This window comes from Equus caballus, chromosome 8 (genome assembly GCF_041296265.1).
Source record: "Equus caballus isolate H_3958 breed thoroughbred chromosome 8, TB-T2T, whole genome shotgun sequence".
Lineage (NCBI taxonomy): Eukaryota > Metazoa > Chordata > Mammalia > Perissodactyla > Equidae > Equus > Equus caballus.
Window position 1 is genome coordinate 45,606,917 of NC_091691.1, and position 18,598 is coordinate 45,625,514.

Below are 18,598 nucleotides of genomic sequence, written 5' to 3' on the forward strand. Positions count from 1 at the left end.
AACATGGTTTTAGCTTTCCTTCAGGAAAAGCTTAAGATACCTCTGTTTTGCCTTTATTGGCGGTTAATGTCACATCATTATCATCCACTTGTGAAATACTCTCCAGTTCTTCAGCCTGAAGTGTAACTGATTCTTCACTTAGTAGCTGTGCCTTTAAATCTCCTGTAGGAAATATACAATATTCAACTTACATCTATACAGTATCTCACAGAAACAATCTGTGGGATAAGGACCATTCAACATAATTGCCAAGGAAGAAGTCTTTGTACTCCAAATATCGGCCATCCTCACCAAAATTGTTTAAATGTACAGTCCCTAGGAGAAAGGACCATAGCACTGTTAATTTGGCTCAACTCTACAAAGTCTAAACTTTGAAGAAGACTGGATTTTACTCTCTCCCTTGCAAATACTGACAATCTCATTTAATATTTTTCAGCTTTAAACATTTCACAAATACACAATAAATTGAATTTAAAAATGAGTACTTCTTTACAATAATAGAAAAATCAACCAATTGTATATTCAGTCTCTTGATCCCAACTCCTCTATTGGAATACAGGAGCATTAATAAGCACTGGAGCATATCTGGTATACAGTTGTGCACCACATAATGACATTTTGGTCAACTGAAGACGGTATATACAACAGGGTTCCCATAAGATTAGTACCATAATCTTAGTGTGTAGTAGGCTACACCATTTAGGATTGTGTAACTACACTCTACATGTTTGCACAATGATGAAATCGCCTAATGATGCATTTCTCAGAATGTATCCCTATCAAGTGACGCACGACTAATTTTATATGATATGTAGCACCAGACATTGTACTAGCAAAAAGTAGCTGTCCTATAGTTGTATGTTGTTTGATTTTAAATAGCTAGCATAGATACTTATCATATTTAGACCATCATAGTCCAAATCTTAAAAGACTTCTTTAACTAAAAGTCTGCCTAAATAATAAATATAATAGCTATAATGCATTAACTCAGTAGTTTGATAGGCCAAAGTTAACTAGCCCATTTGAACAAGTTACATTTCATTTATTTTGGTTTTTACAAAAGGATTTAGGTGGATTTCAGCTGACTTGTTCCCACTTTAGATTGAAAAGGCAATTTGGGGTTATATAAGAACCAAATCTGTAACTAATACTGAAGAAATTCAAAGTGGTATACACATTTTCATTCATAAAGAACATGATCTCACAACCACTAATTTACAGGTTAAAAAAAAAAAGGTTACCAAAATCTCCGTCCTTTAATCCATTACCTGACAATAGACCATGGTTAAGATGGGCCATTTCTTTTTCCAAATTACTTCTTGATAAATCAGATTTTCTTATTAAAGCAACAGGTTCTCTCTTCTCTGGTGATCTAATAAAATAACCAAATGATGGCTACAAAATAAACATGTGAATTATTTCCTTTCGTATTCAACAGCTTTGGGAAATTCTACTTTATCTTAATACTAGTAACTTAGCTAAATGACTTCAACAAAATAATTCTGTCCTTTCCATTTAAACTTAAATTACTGAAGACGAACTTTAAAAGTCCAGATAGAACCTTTAAGTTCCTTATTGCTAGCTATATTTAATCATCAGAACTAATATTGTCTTGTTGCCCTTACTAAGGAATCCAAATTAAAACCACCCAGAAATGACACTTTTTTCCTTTAGTAATTATTATTGAGCTCTTACTGTATGCCAGGCACTGTGAATTATCATTAGTGACATATCAGTGAGAAAAAAGATAAAATTTCCTGCCTTCCTGGAACTTACAGTATAAGGGTATTTTATTCCATAAAATAAAAACATCCTTGAAAATCTGTATTAAGATTAGGTATGTTCCTACTGGCCTGGATGAAAGTTTTTGAAAGATTTATGTTCAAGGACCCTGCTAAAGGGCAGGGAATTCCCATTTGTCTTTCTTATAGATCTTTCACATGATAGACACAAAATGTGAATTTGTTAAACGCACTCAATTTTCAATTGATCTTCACTTGGGAATTTCTTCCCTTGATCCAGCAACTTGAAGGTAAGTAACATTTCATAACTAATACCAAAATAGAAATTCCAAATGATAGACCTATTTTTCCATGATCTAGTGCTTTGTTCATTTGTTTAGTAAGGAATTCAGTTACTCTTCAACTTCTCTCATAATGTCAAAAATCCCAATAGATCCAGGCAGAAAAATCTGCCTCTCTAAAGTATTTATTTTCATTTTTTAATTCATTGCACAGATGGGACCCACAATTCAGTTTCAAATTTAAGTTCTGTAAATTAACTGTGAGTTCTAACACCATAGCCATTATTTTAAATTATACTCCTAGTGAAATTCAGTTTTAATAAACTTCCCTCCAATAACCTTAACACCCTAAATGGAATTTATCAACAAGTCCTTTGACTCTACCTCCAAAAGAAATCTTGAATCCTTGAGTTTTGCTGTTTCCATATTATCATCCTAGATCCCAACTTTCATTGTATCTCTTCCCGTGTACTAAAGTCTCTGCCTGCTTCACTGCCTTTCTCCATGCAAGCTCCTGACATACATGGTGGCATCCTGTCACACCTGGAGATGGGCCTGGACACCAAAACAAAGCTGCTGCCTCCCTCCAAGCACTTCTTCCCAGTTCATTAGAGATGAACCCAAGTCCTACAAGGACCCCTCATGATCTGGCTCTTGTCTATTTCTACTATTTAATCCATACTATCTTCGCTCCCCGTCCCTACTCACATTAGCTCTATTTGCCTGCTTTCTTTTCCTCCAATATGCCATTCAAGTTCCTACTACCAGGCCTTCACATATATGGTCTCCCTTTGCTGGGAACACTCTTCCTCCAGATCCTCGGGTAGCTGCCTCCTTCTCATCATTTAGGTCCCAGTTCAATGCCATCTCCTCAGATGTCACCCTGAGCACCACAGCTAAAGCAGCTCCTTCTACTCACTCATTCCTCATAGAACTGATCACTATTGCTTGCATTTTTAAAATTTCTACATGTATCACATCTTATTAAACAAAAACACTCCTATATTTCAAAACATGTTTTTAGACTAGAGGTTAAAAATGTGAATCTTTCAATTCGTCCCATCAACCAATGATAGAACAATACCAGTGGCAACTGACAGGTATTGAATACTTACTGCATGTTAGGTTCGGTGCTAAATGTTTTACATGCACCATCACATTTAATTTTTACAAAACCCTATAAAATAGCATTCCATTTTAGAAATTGGAAAATTAAGGCATAGAAAAGTTGAATAAATTGTTCTGTGTCATAGAACTAGTTAAAAGGCAGAGCTAGGACTGGAGTCAGGGTCTGACCAACTACAAAACCTAAGCTTCTTACCACTATTCTATCATGTCTCTATTCTGTCTCTGCTTTAAAGATCCTATGCTCTAGCTATACCATAATAATATTCAAAATATAAAGGCTGGTGAATTTAACCACTTATAACACATATCATACTTACTCTTTTCACATTGTAACCACCACCAAGGCAACCAAGAGCTTCAGACCTTTGAGCAAAGAACTCTCCTAAAGACAGGCGTAAATAACTGGCATCATCTTTGTCCAAATCTGATGTGCTAAGTGATTTCCTCAAGAAATTGTAATTAATTGAAGTCCCCCAGGACGTATCCCCTAGTGCAACTGAAGTGTTCCGGGCATCTATATTTTCTTCCTAGGAAAAAAGTTATTGTTTCATTTTATTTCCCCAGCGAGCCCTCTTTCTGTTCTTCTAATATGCAAAAATAAACAAATGTAACTAAGAAAACCTAAATATTTTAATTGTTTTAAAACTTGAATGAATTCAAGCTTAAGCAGCTAATAAAGGTAATGAAGTCCAGAAGAAGAGAAATTCATTTTTTAATACTTGAGTTAGAATATGCATTATTTTAATATATTGCTTAATGAAACCCTGATTGTCATCAATACAAATCTTTAGAAAAGAGCGCATCTTCAATAAAAATAAATAGCATTACCTCATTTTAAAACATGGTTAAAAACTATGAAACTATCTTTGAAGCCTATTAAGGCAATTTTAAGTGAATTAAACATTATTTCAGTGTGCCAGTTATTTTTCAATTAATAATTTAGATTATGAAAGAAAAAGCACAAATTGTCTAAACACGAGAAGAATAAGAATATTCTATACTATAAACTCTAGATCTATTCAGAAATGACCATTTTGCCTACATTTAAATTAATTCAGAAAAAATTTTAAACTTTCCTTAATGCCAATAAAATACAAACCTGCATAAATTGATGCTCCTTATTAAATTCTTCTTCATCTTGTGCAATCAAATTCAATGCATCAGCTTAAAAAAGAATAAGTGTGTATAATTATACTAATGCCTAATTAAATACTAGCATATAAATAAAACTTTCCTTGTTAGCAAAATGAAATACTAAAGAAATAAAATTGAAAAAAGTATGTGAAAGCTTCTATCACACGAAGGATGCATCTGTATTAAGCCTGTGGTTCTCAAACTTTTGGTAATGAACATCCTACTGTGACTTATTTCATCAGCTACTAACTTGCCCTAACTTACTAAAGGGGCTTCACAATGTAAGCTTTTTATTTTTAAAAGATTCAGATTAATTTTAGCCTTGAAGATTTGGCACACCTGAGTTAAGGTACTTGCCCATACATACCTATGGAGTTTCATCTGGAACTATCAGACTGACAAGTCATGCTGCAAACGCATCATGAAGATGGCTGCTGGGGTGCCCAATCTCACCTGTTTGCTCAGGACTGTCCAAGTTTTACAAAGGACAAGTCCCACATCCCAGCAAACCCCACAGCCTGGGCAAACAGGGATAAGTGGTCACCCAACGTCTGCCCTCCAAGTTCCTACCGAGGAACTCAGTCCACCTTACAGAAATGAATGTGCTCAGACACTTTCAATGTCTAAGCCAAGGCCATAAACTAAAATGCCCGGGAAGCTAGGGGTGAATGAGCAAAGGTGGCCAGGTGTAACACAATAGGGAGTGGTGGGATAGTGACAAACTAGAAAGCATATGATCCTGCTCAAGGCATCAGAACTGAAAAGAATTTTAAACATGTTGGCTAAATCAGAAAAGTCTGCAGATTAGACTCTAGACTGCCCGTCTGCGGCCCACGCTGGGCCTTTGCCTGGTACTTTAGGATAGCAGCAGAGAAGGGAAGAGTGAACAGCAACCCAGAAGGGACAATCCACTCATGGCCCAAACAAGAGAGATGTCCCCAACTCTCATTAGTCCATCAGGGGCAAATCATATCCAAACTACCCTTTTTAAAACCCTGACAGTCCAACATCAACATCTTGAGAGACAAAAGGAGAACAGATACAGGAGAGTATTTAAAGTCTGGAAAAGTAGAGCTCAGGATTCTTACTTGTTAGGACAGTGCTGCTTCTTTACTTTGAGAATCCATCATTTTTTATATAAACACATTCTTAACCTAGAACTCTATGAACGAGCATCAGGAGAACCATGAAGCTCCTGAAATCACATGCAAAATATCTTCCACATAAAAATTTTTCCAAGATTCTCTATAGGGTCCATGACTCAAGGTAAGGACACTGCCATAAAATGTGAAAGCATCAACCAAATCTAACAGCCAAAAGAGGGGAAGTAGGAAATCAGCCCCTAACAAGGTAACCCAGAAAAACTTACTTCAATGAGCGAAATATGGTTTTTAAATTATTAAACAGCTCCAAATGCTATTTATTATACTCCTAAGTACCTTTTCTCTGAACCTTAAGAGATTCTTCAGTTAAAGAAAAATCTACAGTTATATTGTTACCTTGTATGCACATCAGAAATCAGTCATGAATTCTGAGAAAGCAGAACTTAGTTTTTTATAAGAATTTATGCCCAATTCTTTACGAAATCTAAACAACAGTCCTCTCAAATGTCACCTGAATGCTTTAGTTGTTAAATTTTGAAGCAGTCCTTATGTCCCACTTTCCCACTCCACCCACCAAAGCCCATTCAGTGTTTAAATCCTAGGCCAGAAGCAGAAATAATGTGGTACCTCATATGCATGGAACTATCAGAGAGTGGGAAGGCAGAAATGTGGAAGAGGGAAAAGTATCTCAAGGAAATTTTCGGAGTAAAGTTTAAGTAGATAAATTTTCATTTAAAATGACTGATGGCATAAAATTAAGCCCTTAGTCCAATCTTCTTCTTCTGAATATCTCTTCTTACATTTTCGAAATTCTCTTCTCTAGTTCATCCTCCTTTCTTTCCTTCCATTAAACTTTTTAATTTTCCATAATCATTTTCCCCATTTCCTTACCACCCATGCTAGTCATTCTTTCCCTAACCACAAGGATGGTTTCATTAAATTCCTCCATTATCTATTTTCATTTTTCCTTTAATAATAATACACCCACATAGTTCAAAATTCAAAAGATCTATTATGTAAATTATGTTTCAATAAAGAGTTTTAAGAACTTAACCAAAAGACATAAAAAGGAATACAACACAGAAGTCTCCCTCTGACCCCACACACTACATCTCCAGAAGCAACCAATGTATAAAGTACCCATAAAGCCCCTCACTATTTGAATTTATTTGATTTTTGAGTTCAAGCAGCTAGAGATTCCTGTAGTCCACTTTTTTTTTAAAATCTCTCCACTGGATGTATTTATAAATACATGTGTGTGCTCCCCTCTTCCACCTTTTTACACAAATGTTAGAATATTTTATATGCTTTTCTATGTCTTGGATTTTAAATAATTTCTTTTGGTGCTCATTCCATATCAGTATCTAAAGAGCTCCTTTACCATTTTTTATGGCCACAGGGTACTTCCCTGTGTGGATGTACCTTATTTGATCAGTCTCCTATTTTGTACATCCATGTTGCTTCCAACTTTTTGTTATTATAAATAATGTGCAAGTAATAACCTCGCACATGCATCACATGCCATTTGTGCAAGTGTATCTAAAGAAAAAATTCCCAGGAGAACTGCTTGGTTATAAGGCACCTGCATTTGTAATTTTGCTAGATGCCGCGATATTGCCATAACTAGAGGCTGTGCCTATAATGTACTAGAATACCTGTTTCCCTCATACTCTTGCCAACACAGTTTCATTATCAAACTTTTGGATCACTGACAATGAAATCGAAAAATAGTATCACAGGGTGGTTCCACAAGAAAGAATGAACTTTTTCTGTATATTTAACAAAGATTTTTATTTCCTTTTCTATAAATTGTCTGTTTACATACTTTGCCCAATTCTATACTGAGTAGTTGGTCTCTTTCTTATTGTTTATTAGAACTACTTACATGTTAGGGAAATGGGCCCTTAATCTGTAATATGAATTACAATTCTTTTTTCTCAGTTTGATCACTAATTTTTACGAACTTCTTACCAAAACTTAATATACATATGAAAAGTATATAAGTGTACAACTCAATGAATTTTCACAATCTGAACACATTTGTATAGCCAGATCAACACCCTAGATCAAGAAACAGAATGCTCCAGCACCCAAAATGCCCCTCGAGCTTCCTTCCCATCACTATATGCCCAACCAAGGGTAACCACTGTCTTTACTTCTTACTGCACAGAGCAGGGTATGTTTGAACTGTACAGAATTTAAATACGTTATGTAATGCTATATAAACAGAGTTATATAGCACGTGTTCTTAGTCAGCCTTATTTCATTAACAGATCTGTGAAATTCACCCATGTTGTTGCAAGTAGCTACACATCCTTCATTCCTACTGCTACATAGCATTCCAATGTATTGTCCAAACACAATCCATTCCATTGTTAATGGGAATTTGGGAGTTTCTAGTTTGGGGCTAATACACATAGTGCTGCTATAAACATTTTAGTGTATGTCTTTGGGTAAGTATATACACTCTATACACTAGGTATATACTCAGGTATAGAATTATTGGGTCATAAAGTATGAAGTTCTTAAAGTTCACCTTCACAAGATACTGCCAAACTCGTTTCCAAAATGGTTGTATCAATTTACACTCCCACCAGCAACACATGAGAATTCCAGGACCACTGACTTTTTAAATGAAAAAGTCAATATCCACTGTCCAGTCTGTACCCTCTTGTTCTTTCTAAATCAAGCTATCATTGATCAAGTTCTAACTGTAACTTAACCTCCAATTTCTGACTCATATTTTCTACTACTGAATATCCCCACCTCAAATCACAGTCATCCAAAATTTTACAATTTCTTCTGATTTTCTCCATCTTGGTCAATGGTACTGCCATTTTCCCAAATAATTCAGACTACAAACCTCAATGTTTTCTTGCCTCTCTAATATCCCCTGAAATCCAGTCATCAAATCCTAACCATTTTATCTCCATGTCTTTCATTAGCTACTTTCTTTTCATTCTCACTGTGACACCTACAACATCCTAAGGAACCTCCCATTCAACTGACGATCACTGCCAGAAGACGACTCACAAAGCAAGTTGAACAAGCAAGTCTTCTATTGCTGACCAAACAAACCTCAACCTCTTTGGCATGGTACTCAAGGCTCTACCCACTCCCTGGCCCGATTGTTCCTCTCCAGCTTCATTTCTTCATCTCGCATTACTCTCCCCTTCCCATATCTTACTATAAATACCAGCCACATTGGACTATTTACCATTCTCAAAACATGCCCATGCTTTCTCATTCTTGTTCGTTGGTTTTCCAGTCCTTTGGAATTTCTCACACCCCCAAATATTTACCTGTTAAAACTCTACCTCAAAATCCACCTCTTACGTGAAATCCTCTGCTATCCACTCATGCAAAAATTCTCTTTCCCCTAAATTCCAAAAGCATTTGGTTAGTGTGTCTTATAATCCTGATGGTTGTTTTGTATTCTTGTCTGATGGACAGTTTCTTAAGGGCTGGAAAAATGCCTTATTTATCTCTGTACTTCCACATCATTAGACATTTAGGAGGCCTTAGTACAAGCAGCAAGTAGAATAAGTGCTTCCTCTGACACCTTCTGAGCCTATTAAAAATAAGATGGCTTGACAGGCCACTGGACGCTTTTCCTCATCCCGGGTTTAGAGGCACTTAGGTACCGGAGGCTTCAGAGCACAGCAACTCAAAATGTCATGCCTTCTGCAACCTAACCCGGTTTATCCTTTCACCATCGTACATTCTGCAAATCAACAAACCTAACTGATGTTCCTAACACTCATATCCTTGGAGATTTCATTCATCTTTTTCATCACTTTTCTCCCATCATTTCTACATTTCTTAGCTTTTACTCCAAAATTGACTGGCTTTTGTAACTGCTCATTTATCAGAATACTTCTTTTGTTCAAGATAGAATTTTAAAAGTGACAAAGTAAAAACCCTTAAGGGGTCTTCCAACTCTACAATATGAAGGTTCTAAACTGAAGTAAAAGAGTGCTGGTCTGACTCGGTGTCCTTACTTAAGGAAAAGGCTCAGCTCATTCTGCAATGATTAGCACTAACTAACTCAAGCTTTTGTTCCTATAAAAAACAAGTGAAGAGCCTAAGTATTATATATTCCAGAAGGGATTTGATGTGGCCAACCAACATACACAGAGTAATCTCAGAAGATCATCAGAAACAGTGAAAATAGTACAATAAAGTGGTTATCAATATACTTACAACCAGATCTGAAGTCTTCACCCATCTCATCAGTTAGAGACATGTTTATATCTTGTTCTTTATTAAAAGATGTATAATAGGCAAGGTCAGTGACCCATCTGCCCTCTTCATTTTGATAGACCACACTCTGTGGTAGATCCATTTCTAAAAAATAAAATTCCAAAATATCTAATAACACATACAACAAATAAAATGACATAATATTCTTAAATAATTTTATTTACTTGACTTATTTTAGTTATCAATAGTACTGAAATCTGCCCAAACCCAGTTAGAAAAAGGAAATCCATTTCCCCAAAAGAAAAGTACCTCTGTGATGGTGGACAAGCCAGCCTTAATCACAGTAAAAGTCTATAATGGAGAATGAGGGAGAAAGGAAAAGAAGACTAAGACTTAGAAAGGTACACGTCCACTAGATCTATAAATAAAGATACCATTTTTTTCATTCATAAAACACTTAAATATTTTAATATGAAAACTTAGGCAAGTTCCACTTGGAAATATATTCTATTCCCAACATATAAACATTTTATATACTTCTTTACTTTTATTAAAAAAAAAAAGCCCACTTACGATCTTTACTCTTCTCAATAGACTTGTTACATTCACATGTTCGCCTTTCACTAGTTGGTGAGCGGAGAATATCAGTGGAATTAATTCCATTGTCACTAACAGGCTTCAAAGCTGCTATGTCCACAGTTTTTTGAATGGACACTTTAGGAGTCTCAGTGTCTAAACAGCTATCCACAGGCAAAACTGTTTCTGAATCTGATGCCAAACGCTTATTTTGATGAGGAGACCCTGCCTCCAGCTTTAAACGGTCTGTTGAGTCAAAATCACCTTTACTGGCATTTATGTCATGAAAATAAACAGGGTTAACTTTTTCATTAGTAGCCCTGACAGTCTTCACCAGAATTTCTTCTCTTGCACTTTCCTTTAAAAATAAACAACAGAGCAGCAGTAAGTTTTGTTTTTCATAACTCATTCCTAAATTTTATGGGAAAAAATTATGTAGCTGCCATAAAATGTTTATTATATAAAGGAACAGATTATACAGTATTTACTACAGTCTTCTAGAATATATATGAACCAATGTTAAGCAATTTACCAAAATCAAAATTCAATAATGTAATCATCACAAATATATACCAAGAGATTCAGATACCAAAAGTGGGTCCAACATGTTCATCACCTTAAAGGATGTTAGAAATGTCAGTGTAACTTTTATAATTACCACTAGAAGTCTCTACAAGGATGGTAAGCCCATTACTGTGACCAGCCTTATAAAATATAAATAACAGCCCTTGAAAATACAGATATTAATATCTTTTGAAAGAAACAACAAGTACTACAAATGGCCCTGAGAAGTCCAATAACAATTGCATCTGACATGGCAAATTAAGCCTTAAAACCATGCCCTCCAACATACTTTCCCAAATGGCACTTCTTTCTTTCCTAGAATAACAACTGCTGAAAAGGAAGGCTCAAGTGCCTACATTACCCTTTGCAGACATTCAGCTATCACCATTACCTCAAGTGCCAATAAAGCCTATAACAGCAGTCTTTTCTGTTGTAAGATGTAGGATGACAAAAAGAGCCTCATGGGCAAAGTTCTTTAAAGTTAAAACACTAAAAGGAGGTAGTTCTATATAAAAGAAAAGATGCTGACTTTGAAATAAAGTCATAGGTTTAAATCCTAGTGTCACCATTTATTAACTGGTTGATTTTCCAACAGTCTTATAGAAAAATTAAACTTACATCTCTACCTTATATCAAAATAAATTCCAGATGTCTTAAAGATTTAGATGTACAAGTACTAGAAGAAAACACGGATGGATAGTTTTATATTCTTCAGCAGATAACATCTTCTAAGTGTAATATTCTGGTGGGTTAAATTGTGTCTCCCAAAGAGAGATATGTCCGAGTCTTAACCCCAGGTACCTATAAAGTGTGACCTTCTTTAGAAACAGGGTCTTTGTGGATGTAATTAAGTGAAGGATTTTGAGATGAGATCATCTTGGATTTAAGATGGGCCTTAAACCCAGTGAGTAGTGTCCGTATAAGAGAAGAGAGAGGAAGGGCTCAGAGGGGCACAGAGACAGAGAGGGAAAGGCCATGTGAAGAGGAAGGCAGATACTGAGTGATGCTGCCATAGCGAAGGAACACCAGGAGCCACGAGAAGCGGGAAGAGGCTGGGAAGGAGCCTTTGGAGGGAGCTTAGCCCTTCCCACACCTTGATCTCAGACTTTTGGCCTCTAGAACTGTGAGAACGAATTTCTGTTGTTTTAAGCTAGCAAAATTTTGGTAATTTGTCCCAGCAGCCCTAAGAAACTAATACAAACACTAAAACCTAAAACACATAAGAATGAGCAGAGGGAAGACCATGTGAAGACACAGGAGGAAGACAGCCATCTACAAGCCAAGGAGAGAAGCCTAAGGAGAAGCCAACCCTGAGAAAGCCTTGATCTTGGATTTCTCCAGAACTGTGAGAAAATAAATTTGTTTGAGCCAAAAAATTAAATAAATAAATAAAATGCATAAGGATCAAAATATCACCTTAACATAGAAGGTTATAAAAACAATAGTTAAAATATGAATAGCCTGATTTAAAAAAAAAGACAAAGGAGGAGCTAGCCCGGTGGAGCAGCAGTTAAGTGCACACGTTCCACTTTGGTGGCCCAGGGTTCGCTGGTTCAAATCCCGGGTGCAGACACGGCACCACTTGGCAAGCCATGCTGTGGTAGGCGTCCCACATATAGCAGAGGAAGATGGGCACGGATGTTAGCTCAGGGCCAGTCTTCCTCAGCAAAAAGAGAAGGATTCGCAGCAGTTAGCTCAGGGCTAATCTTCCTCAAAAAAAAAAAAAGACAAAGGAGACAAATGCCACTTAAAACTAGATAATTATTTTTCACATATGATACTAGCAAAGATTAAAAAGAACCAGAATGTGAGAAGTTAGCTCTCTCCTCAGTAAAGGGACTTAAAACAATCTTGAATAAAGAATGCAGTCAGGTGATGACAGTCTCCGGAATCACTGTTACGCTTTGATGAAGACCCCTTTACGTGCTTGGCTGAGGAGTCAATGGTGGCAAAGCTTCTGTCTATGGGAAGTTATCAAGGTCTTGAGGGGAAAGGGAAGTTATTGTTTACTGGGTACAATTTTTGTTGGGAAATATGAAAAAGTTTTGGGTATAGATTCTAGTGACGATTACACAGCACTGTGAATGTATTTAATGCACGGAATTGTATACTTACGAATGGTTAAAATGACAAATATTATGTGGTATATAAAAGAGTAATTAACAAAAAAAGTCATAAATACTTGGAAATTAGAAATAAACTACTAGGGGCCGGCCCCGTGGCCAAGTGGTTAAGTTCGCACGCTCTGCTGTGTCGGCCCGGGGTTTCGCTGGTTCGGATCCTGGACGCGGACATGGCACCACTCATCAGGCCATGTTGAGGCAGCATCCCATGTGCCAGAACCAGAAGGACCCACCACTAAAATATACAACTATGTATTGGGGAGATTTGGGGAGAAAAATCAGAAAGAAAAAAAAGATTGGCAACAGTTGTTAGCTCAGGTGCCAATCTTTAAAAAAAAAAAGAAGATTGGCAACAGTTGTTAGCTCAGGTGCCAATCTTTAGGGAAAAAAAGAAATAAACTACTAAATACCATTCATTGACTCCACGAGGAAACAAAAAGGGTTAGATAGAATTACATACTATCTAGGATAGAATTACATACTATCTAGAAATAAAGGAAAAGGCAACAGCCACAACGGAGTATGATACATTAAGGAAAAAAGGACTATAGTTACATGCAACAATATGGATAATCTTAGTAGCACTGAGTGAAACAAGCCAGTCACAGAAGATTATCTATAAGATAATGACCTTGGTATAAAGTTCAAAACTAACACTAAGTAATGTATTACACACATATGCATGGATGTGGAGAAACTGGAACTCTCACACATTGCTAGTAAGAATGTAAATTGATGCAGCAGCTATGGAAAACAGTATAGCGGTTCCTAAAAATTTTTTAATAGAATTACCATATAATCCAGCAATCCCACTTTCCAGTTCTGGATATATATTCATAATGATTGAAAGTAGGATCTTAAAGAGATATCTGTACACTCATGTTCATAGCAGCATTATTCACAATTGCCAAAAGGTGGAAGCAACCCAAATGTTTGTTGACAAATGAATGGATAAACAAAATGCAGGATACACATACAAAGCAGGATTATTCAGCCTTAGAAAGGAAGGAAATGCTGAAACATGCTCTAACATGGATGAACCTTGAGGACATTATGCTAAGTGAAAAAAGCCATTCACAAAAAGATAAATTTCTGTGATTCCACATATATGAGGTCATCTAGAGTAGTCAAATTCATAGAGACAGGAAATAGAATGGCAGTTTTCACGCAGTGTGGGGAGGTAGGAATAGGGAGCTGTTTAATGGGTACAGAGTATCGGTTTTGCAAGATGCAGAGTTCTGGAGATAGACTGCACAATGGGAATGTTCTTAATACTACTGAAGTATACGTAAAATTGGTGAAAATGCTAAATTTTATGTTATGTACATTTTACCACAATTAAAAATTAAAAATATATTTAAAGCATGAAAAATGAAGACAGAATAAAGCAAAAAAGCAAGCATTATTTCAGTAAATATGTAAAAGTGGGTATCAGTGGAAAAAAATTAACCCAGGTTCAAAACTCACATCGTTGTTTATAAAACTATATTATTGTTAGGAGAAAATGTTGGAAAGGGGAAATGCTTCATGACCATTGAAGAAATGGAGCAGAGAGAACAATGATAGATTCTAACAAGTGGAAAATGTTTAGGTAATAATAGGTAATAAACGATATACTTAAAAGAAAAACTAGAATGAAGGAATTGTGAAGGAGACAAAAATCTTATGATCCAAATTATATGTAAAGAACTCATAAATACGAAGTTGATAGCTAAAATCCTCTTGATAAAAATTTTTTTCCAATTTTTTCCTTTTCAGGTATGGAGAGTTTTCACCACCAGATGGCACCTATGCTCCTGCAACTCCCACGATTTACATTATTCTGGTGGGGAAAAAAATGTCTATTTCTTATATACAGCAAAATTACAACAAAAAAGAAAGAAATTTACTTAAGATGGTCAGAGTTGTTTAGATGACATTCAATAAGAAATATGGGCTGCTGATCCTACCAAATCAAGGATACAGTATTATCACCTCATGGTAACACAAAACCGAATCACTTTAAAATATGAGAAACATAAGACATTTCATGAATTAATGTAACGTATTTTATGACTGACCTACAGGTAGGGATCTCCCCCCATCCAAACAGTAAAGCTGTGATGAATGTGTTCATTCCACACTACCCCGATCGTCAGCTGCCAGAGGCCAACCCTCCCTGTCCCTCCATACTCACTGCCTTCCTTCAACCCCTGCCGAGGACCTCAAGACTTCACCATCAGAGAGCCTGAAGGCTCCTAAAGAACCTGGCTATCTTATCAATTAAATACTTTTTTAGAAGATGGACTAGAAATGGATCATCAGAAACTATGTTTTTACTAACACAGAACACTTCCAAACTTCAAAAAACTTTTAGAATCTACCTCAATTAGAACTTAGGGACTTCTTTCAATAGGTACAATGAGATTCAATAACCAGGATTCTGCCTTACTATAAATTATCTAAGTATTTCTTTTATTTTCCTACTAAGTTTCACGAAGAGAGATTATCTTTGTATGACCTACAACACCAAGCACCATACCTATCACTAAGCAGGTAGCCAACAATTCTTTATGTTGAAATGACCTGACCAAGATGACTAGAAATTTGTGAGTACGCAACAATATCAAAACTAAAAATATTCTGTTTTTAATGACAAATAGTCACTAATTAGAAAAATGATTACTGTACTATAACAGAAGGTCCTTAGCCCAAAAGCAAATGGCCACAGATAGATATATTTGTAAAATTTATGAACTATCACATTTTGACAAAATCAAGAGAATTAAAGAGATGCTGTCTCCTTTTCTTTCCTGACTTGCTACCCCTAATCAGCTGAAGGCTGGAGATGTGTTCAATAAATATATTTAGAACTATAATTCCATAATGTCAGATGACTAAACATATGACCAAGAGTAAACAGCACTGTCCTAGGAGGGAAAATCCACTGATTTCTAGAACACCTGGAACTAGATTTCTAGAACTAGAACACCTGTTCTAGTTACATGAGGGAAGGGGTATTGTACTTTTCTGTATTTGTACGAAACTGAGAAATAATAAATTCTTGAAGCTGCTGAATACGCAACTTCTGGATAAGTAAAATATTCCTATATAGAACGAAGTACTATATTGTAGAATACAATCTCAATAACAGAAATTCAAACAAATTGATGTAGTCTAGACCTACTGAAAAGTAACCAAGGACTTGCTCTACCTAAAACTGGAAAGATAATTATAATCTGGATTAAGGGAAGAAGGGAGAAAAAAAGTAGGAACAGGGATTTGTAGAAGAAATATGCAAGAGAAAAACTAACCCTGGGCCAGACTTTAACGTACTTTAAGGATTATTAATTTGAAACACAGAGACAAAAAGAATATTATATACACACATATATATGTCATTGTAACAACATTAACCTAGTGTTGACAAATAGAATGGAATGGTAAAAATACTGCAAATAGGGCAATAAATTAGACACATGGTGGAAGCATCTTGAACTTGAGTAGTGGTAAAGGAAGCAAACAGGAAAGAATAAATCTAAGACATGGTCCTGAGGACATACTGACAAGACTTCGGTCTTCTGAGCTTCATTGCCTTTAAAATGACAATCCCACCATCACTTGCTGCTTTAATACACTCTGAGGATCACTGTGAGGATCAAACAACTGTCTCTCTATATATACACACACACTCCCTATAAATTAAAAACCATCATACAATACTGAGGCATACTTTACTTTTAAAAGAACGACAAAGAGAGCCATGGTGTAGTGGTTAAATTTGGCACACTCCACTTCAGCGGCCCAGGTTCCCGGGTTCAGATCCAGGGCGTGGACCTAGACCACTTGTCAGCTATGTGTGGTGGAGACCCACATATAAAATAGAGGAGGACAGGCACAGATGTTAGCTCAGGGCCAATTTTCCTCAAGCAAAAAAGAGGAAGACTGGCAACAGACGTTAGCTCAGGGCAAAACTTCCTTAGGAAAAAAAAAAAGAAAGACAAAGAATTGATAAAAGTGAGAAACGACTACCAAGTTTTAAGTGTAGGAGTAATGGGGTACCATTAACAAACAGAAAAATATGAAATAATGAAAAACAGGCCAGAGCAAAGTTAAAGATGATCACTTTGCTTTTTTATTTAATGTTATGCACTGAGCTAAAGAACTTTTCAAATGAATAGTCTAAATGCAAGCCATTAAATATTTAAATTTAAGAAAATGCATAAGTTGAATATTTAATATAATCTTGATAGATAATCTTGATATCAAAGATACACACACACAGAAACATTATCATTAGGGATTTTTTTTTAATCCTCTCTATTTTCCAGAAGTCAGCTCATATCATACAAAAGATTTTTTATCCTTTTCACAGAAAATTTAAAGAAAATGCATATGAACTTACTCCACAGGATGCAGAGCAATACCCTTCAAACTTTCTGCCCTTTCTTTCTCTTTTTCAATTCTCCAAATATTAGAGGAAAATGGGAAAACACCATCTACATGCCTTCTACTATCTCCAGTACCTACAGAAGGATGCCTGATAATTAATGTAGAAGGAAGTGGAAAAATCACCATTGTCACCACCAATGTAATAACTGTTTCTGGGAGGCCTCAACATGATACTAAAACCAGTTCTTCACGTGACCTCGATGTATGATCCCACAGATTATTTATTGATAACGAAGAGGGAAAGAAAGGCACCTTCACCAGTAGATATTTGGCAGATACTGCATTAACTAAGATTATCAATAGTGGGACAGACTCATACATCTCCTGATGTGATGTAATGAGAAGTACACAACATTTCCCGTTTAATCGTTCATGAGAAAAATCTTTCATCTGAATTCTTGCCAAAATGTTTAATTAGGAAAGAAAAAAGCAATCAGATATATCATAAGATGAGTCATTTTAGAAAACAATGAGCCTAGATTTTACAAAAGTTTTTCAAAGACATGAAAGAACTATTCCAAATTTAAAGAATAAAGAGATGTGACAACCAAATGCAAGTGCAATCCTTGATTAAATCGTGGATCAAAAGCAATAAAAGGCCATTTTGGAGACAACTGGGGAAATCTGAATACGAACTGTATACTAATTTAAATTAGTGTATCAAAGTTAGATAACAGAATTGTGATTATGTAGAAAAATGTCCTTATTCACAGGAAATAAATGCTGAAGTATTAGGATGAAATGTTATAATATCTGCAACTTACTTTCAAATGATTCAGTAAAAAAGTACATAACTTACGGAGGGACAAAGAAAATGCAAAGATGGCAAAATGTTAACAATTGGTTAATCTGGATGAGGGGTATATAGATGTTCACTGTACTATTAATTTCTCTGTATGTGAGGGAAAGGTAAGAAACAGCAAAGGACGGGAAAGGTATTTCTGGGAATCAGTTTATATCTGGGAAAAATAAGATTCGAAATAAAACCAAAAGACTAAGTTTTATGTTAACATCCAATGAGACCAGTAATAATTTCCTAATGTCAAATTTCTGAAAAACCATAAAGACTGGAACATACCTGACTAGGATCACTTGTAGACAACTTAAAATCTTTTTCTGGAGGTTCCTGTCCTTCCAGATCTTCATATATCATTCCTGGAATCGCCAGCTGTTCAAAATAAGCCTCCAAATGATCATCATAAAACTCTTCATCATCAATATCATCATCTATTGATAAAATGGAGAAAAAATTGGACAAGAGTTAAAGCAGTAACTGAAAAAGTGGAAAAATGGCAGATTATTCAGAAAATGGT

General features: G+C 35.8%; 1 protein-coding gene and 1 non-coding gene across 11 annotated transcripts in view; one reads left to right on the top strand and one right to left on the bottom strand.

Moving 5' to 3' along the window:
• CEP192 (centrosomal protein 192) overlaps positions 1 to 18,598 on the bottom strand; it is a 114,769-nt gene that overhangs the window by 74,933 nt on the left and 21,238 nt on the right. For 9 of the 10 annotated variants that reach the window (XR_011420930.1, XR_011420929.1, XR_011420928.1 and 6 more), the window contains 7 exons: positions 18,364 to 18,512; positions 10,165 to 10,525; positions 9,592 to 9,735; positions 4,251 to 4,315; positions 3,469 to 3,678; positions 1,269 to 1,395; positions 41 to 162 (listed from right to left, as the gene is read on the bottom strand). Coding sequence is in view for 6 of the 10 variants with exons in the window: in XM_023647476.2 (XP_023503244.2) it covers positions 41 to 162; positions 1,269 to 1,395; positions 3,469 to 3,678; positions 4,251 to 4,315; positions 9,592 to 9,735; positions 10,165 to 10,525; positions 18,364 to 18,512 (1,178 nt within the window). In the remaining 4 variants the exon portion in view is untranslated. The remainder of the gene's footprint in view (positions 1 to 40; positions 163 to 1,268; positions 1,396 to 3,468; positions 3,679 to 4,250; positions 4,316 to 9,591; positions 9,736 to 10,164; positions 10,526 to 18,363; positions 18,513 to 18,598) is intronic. The other variant, XM_070220657.1, reaches the window with a different exon arrangement.
• On the top strand, positions 12,605 to 12,675 carry LOC111774863 (small nucleolar RNA MBII-202). Its single transcript, XR_002810164.1, has one exon. It is a non-coding gene; the product is annotated as a small nucleolar RNA MBII-202 (small nucleolar RNA).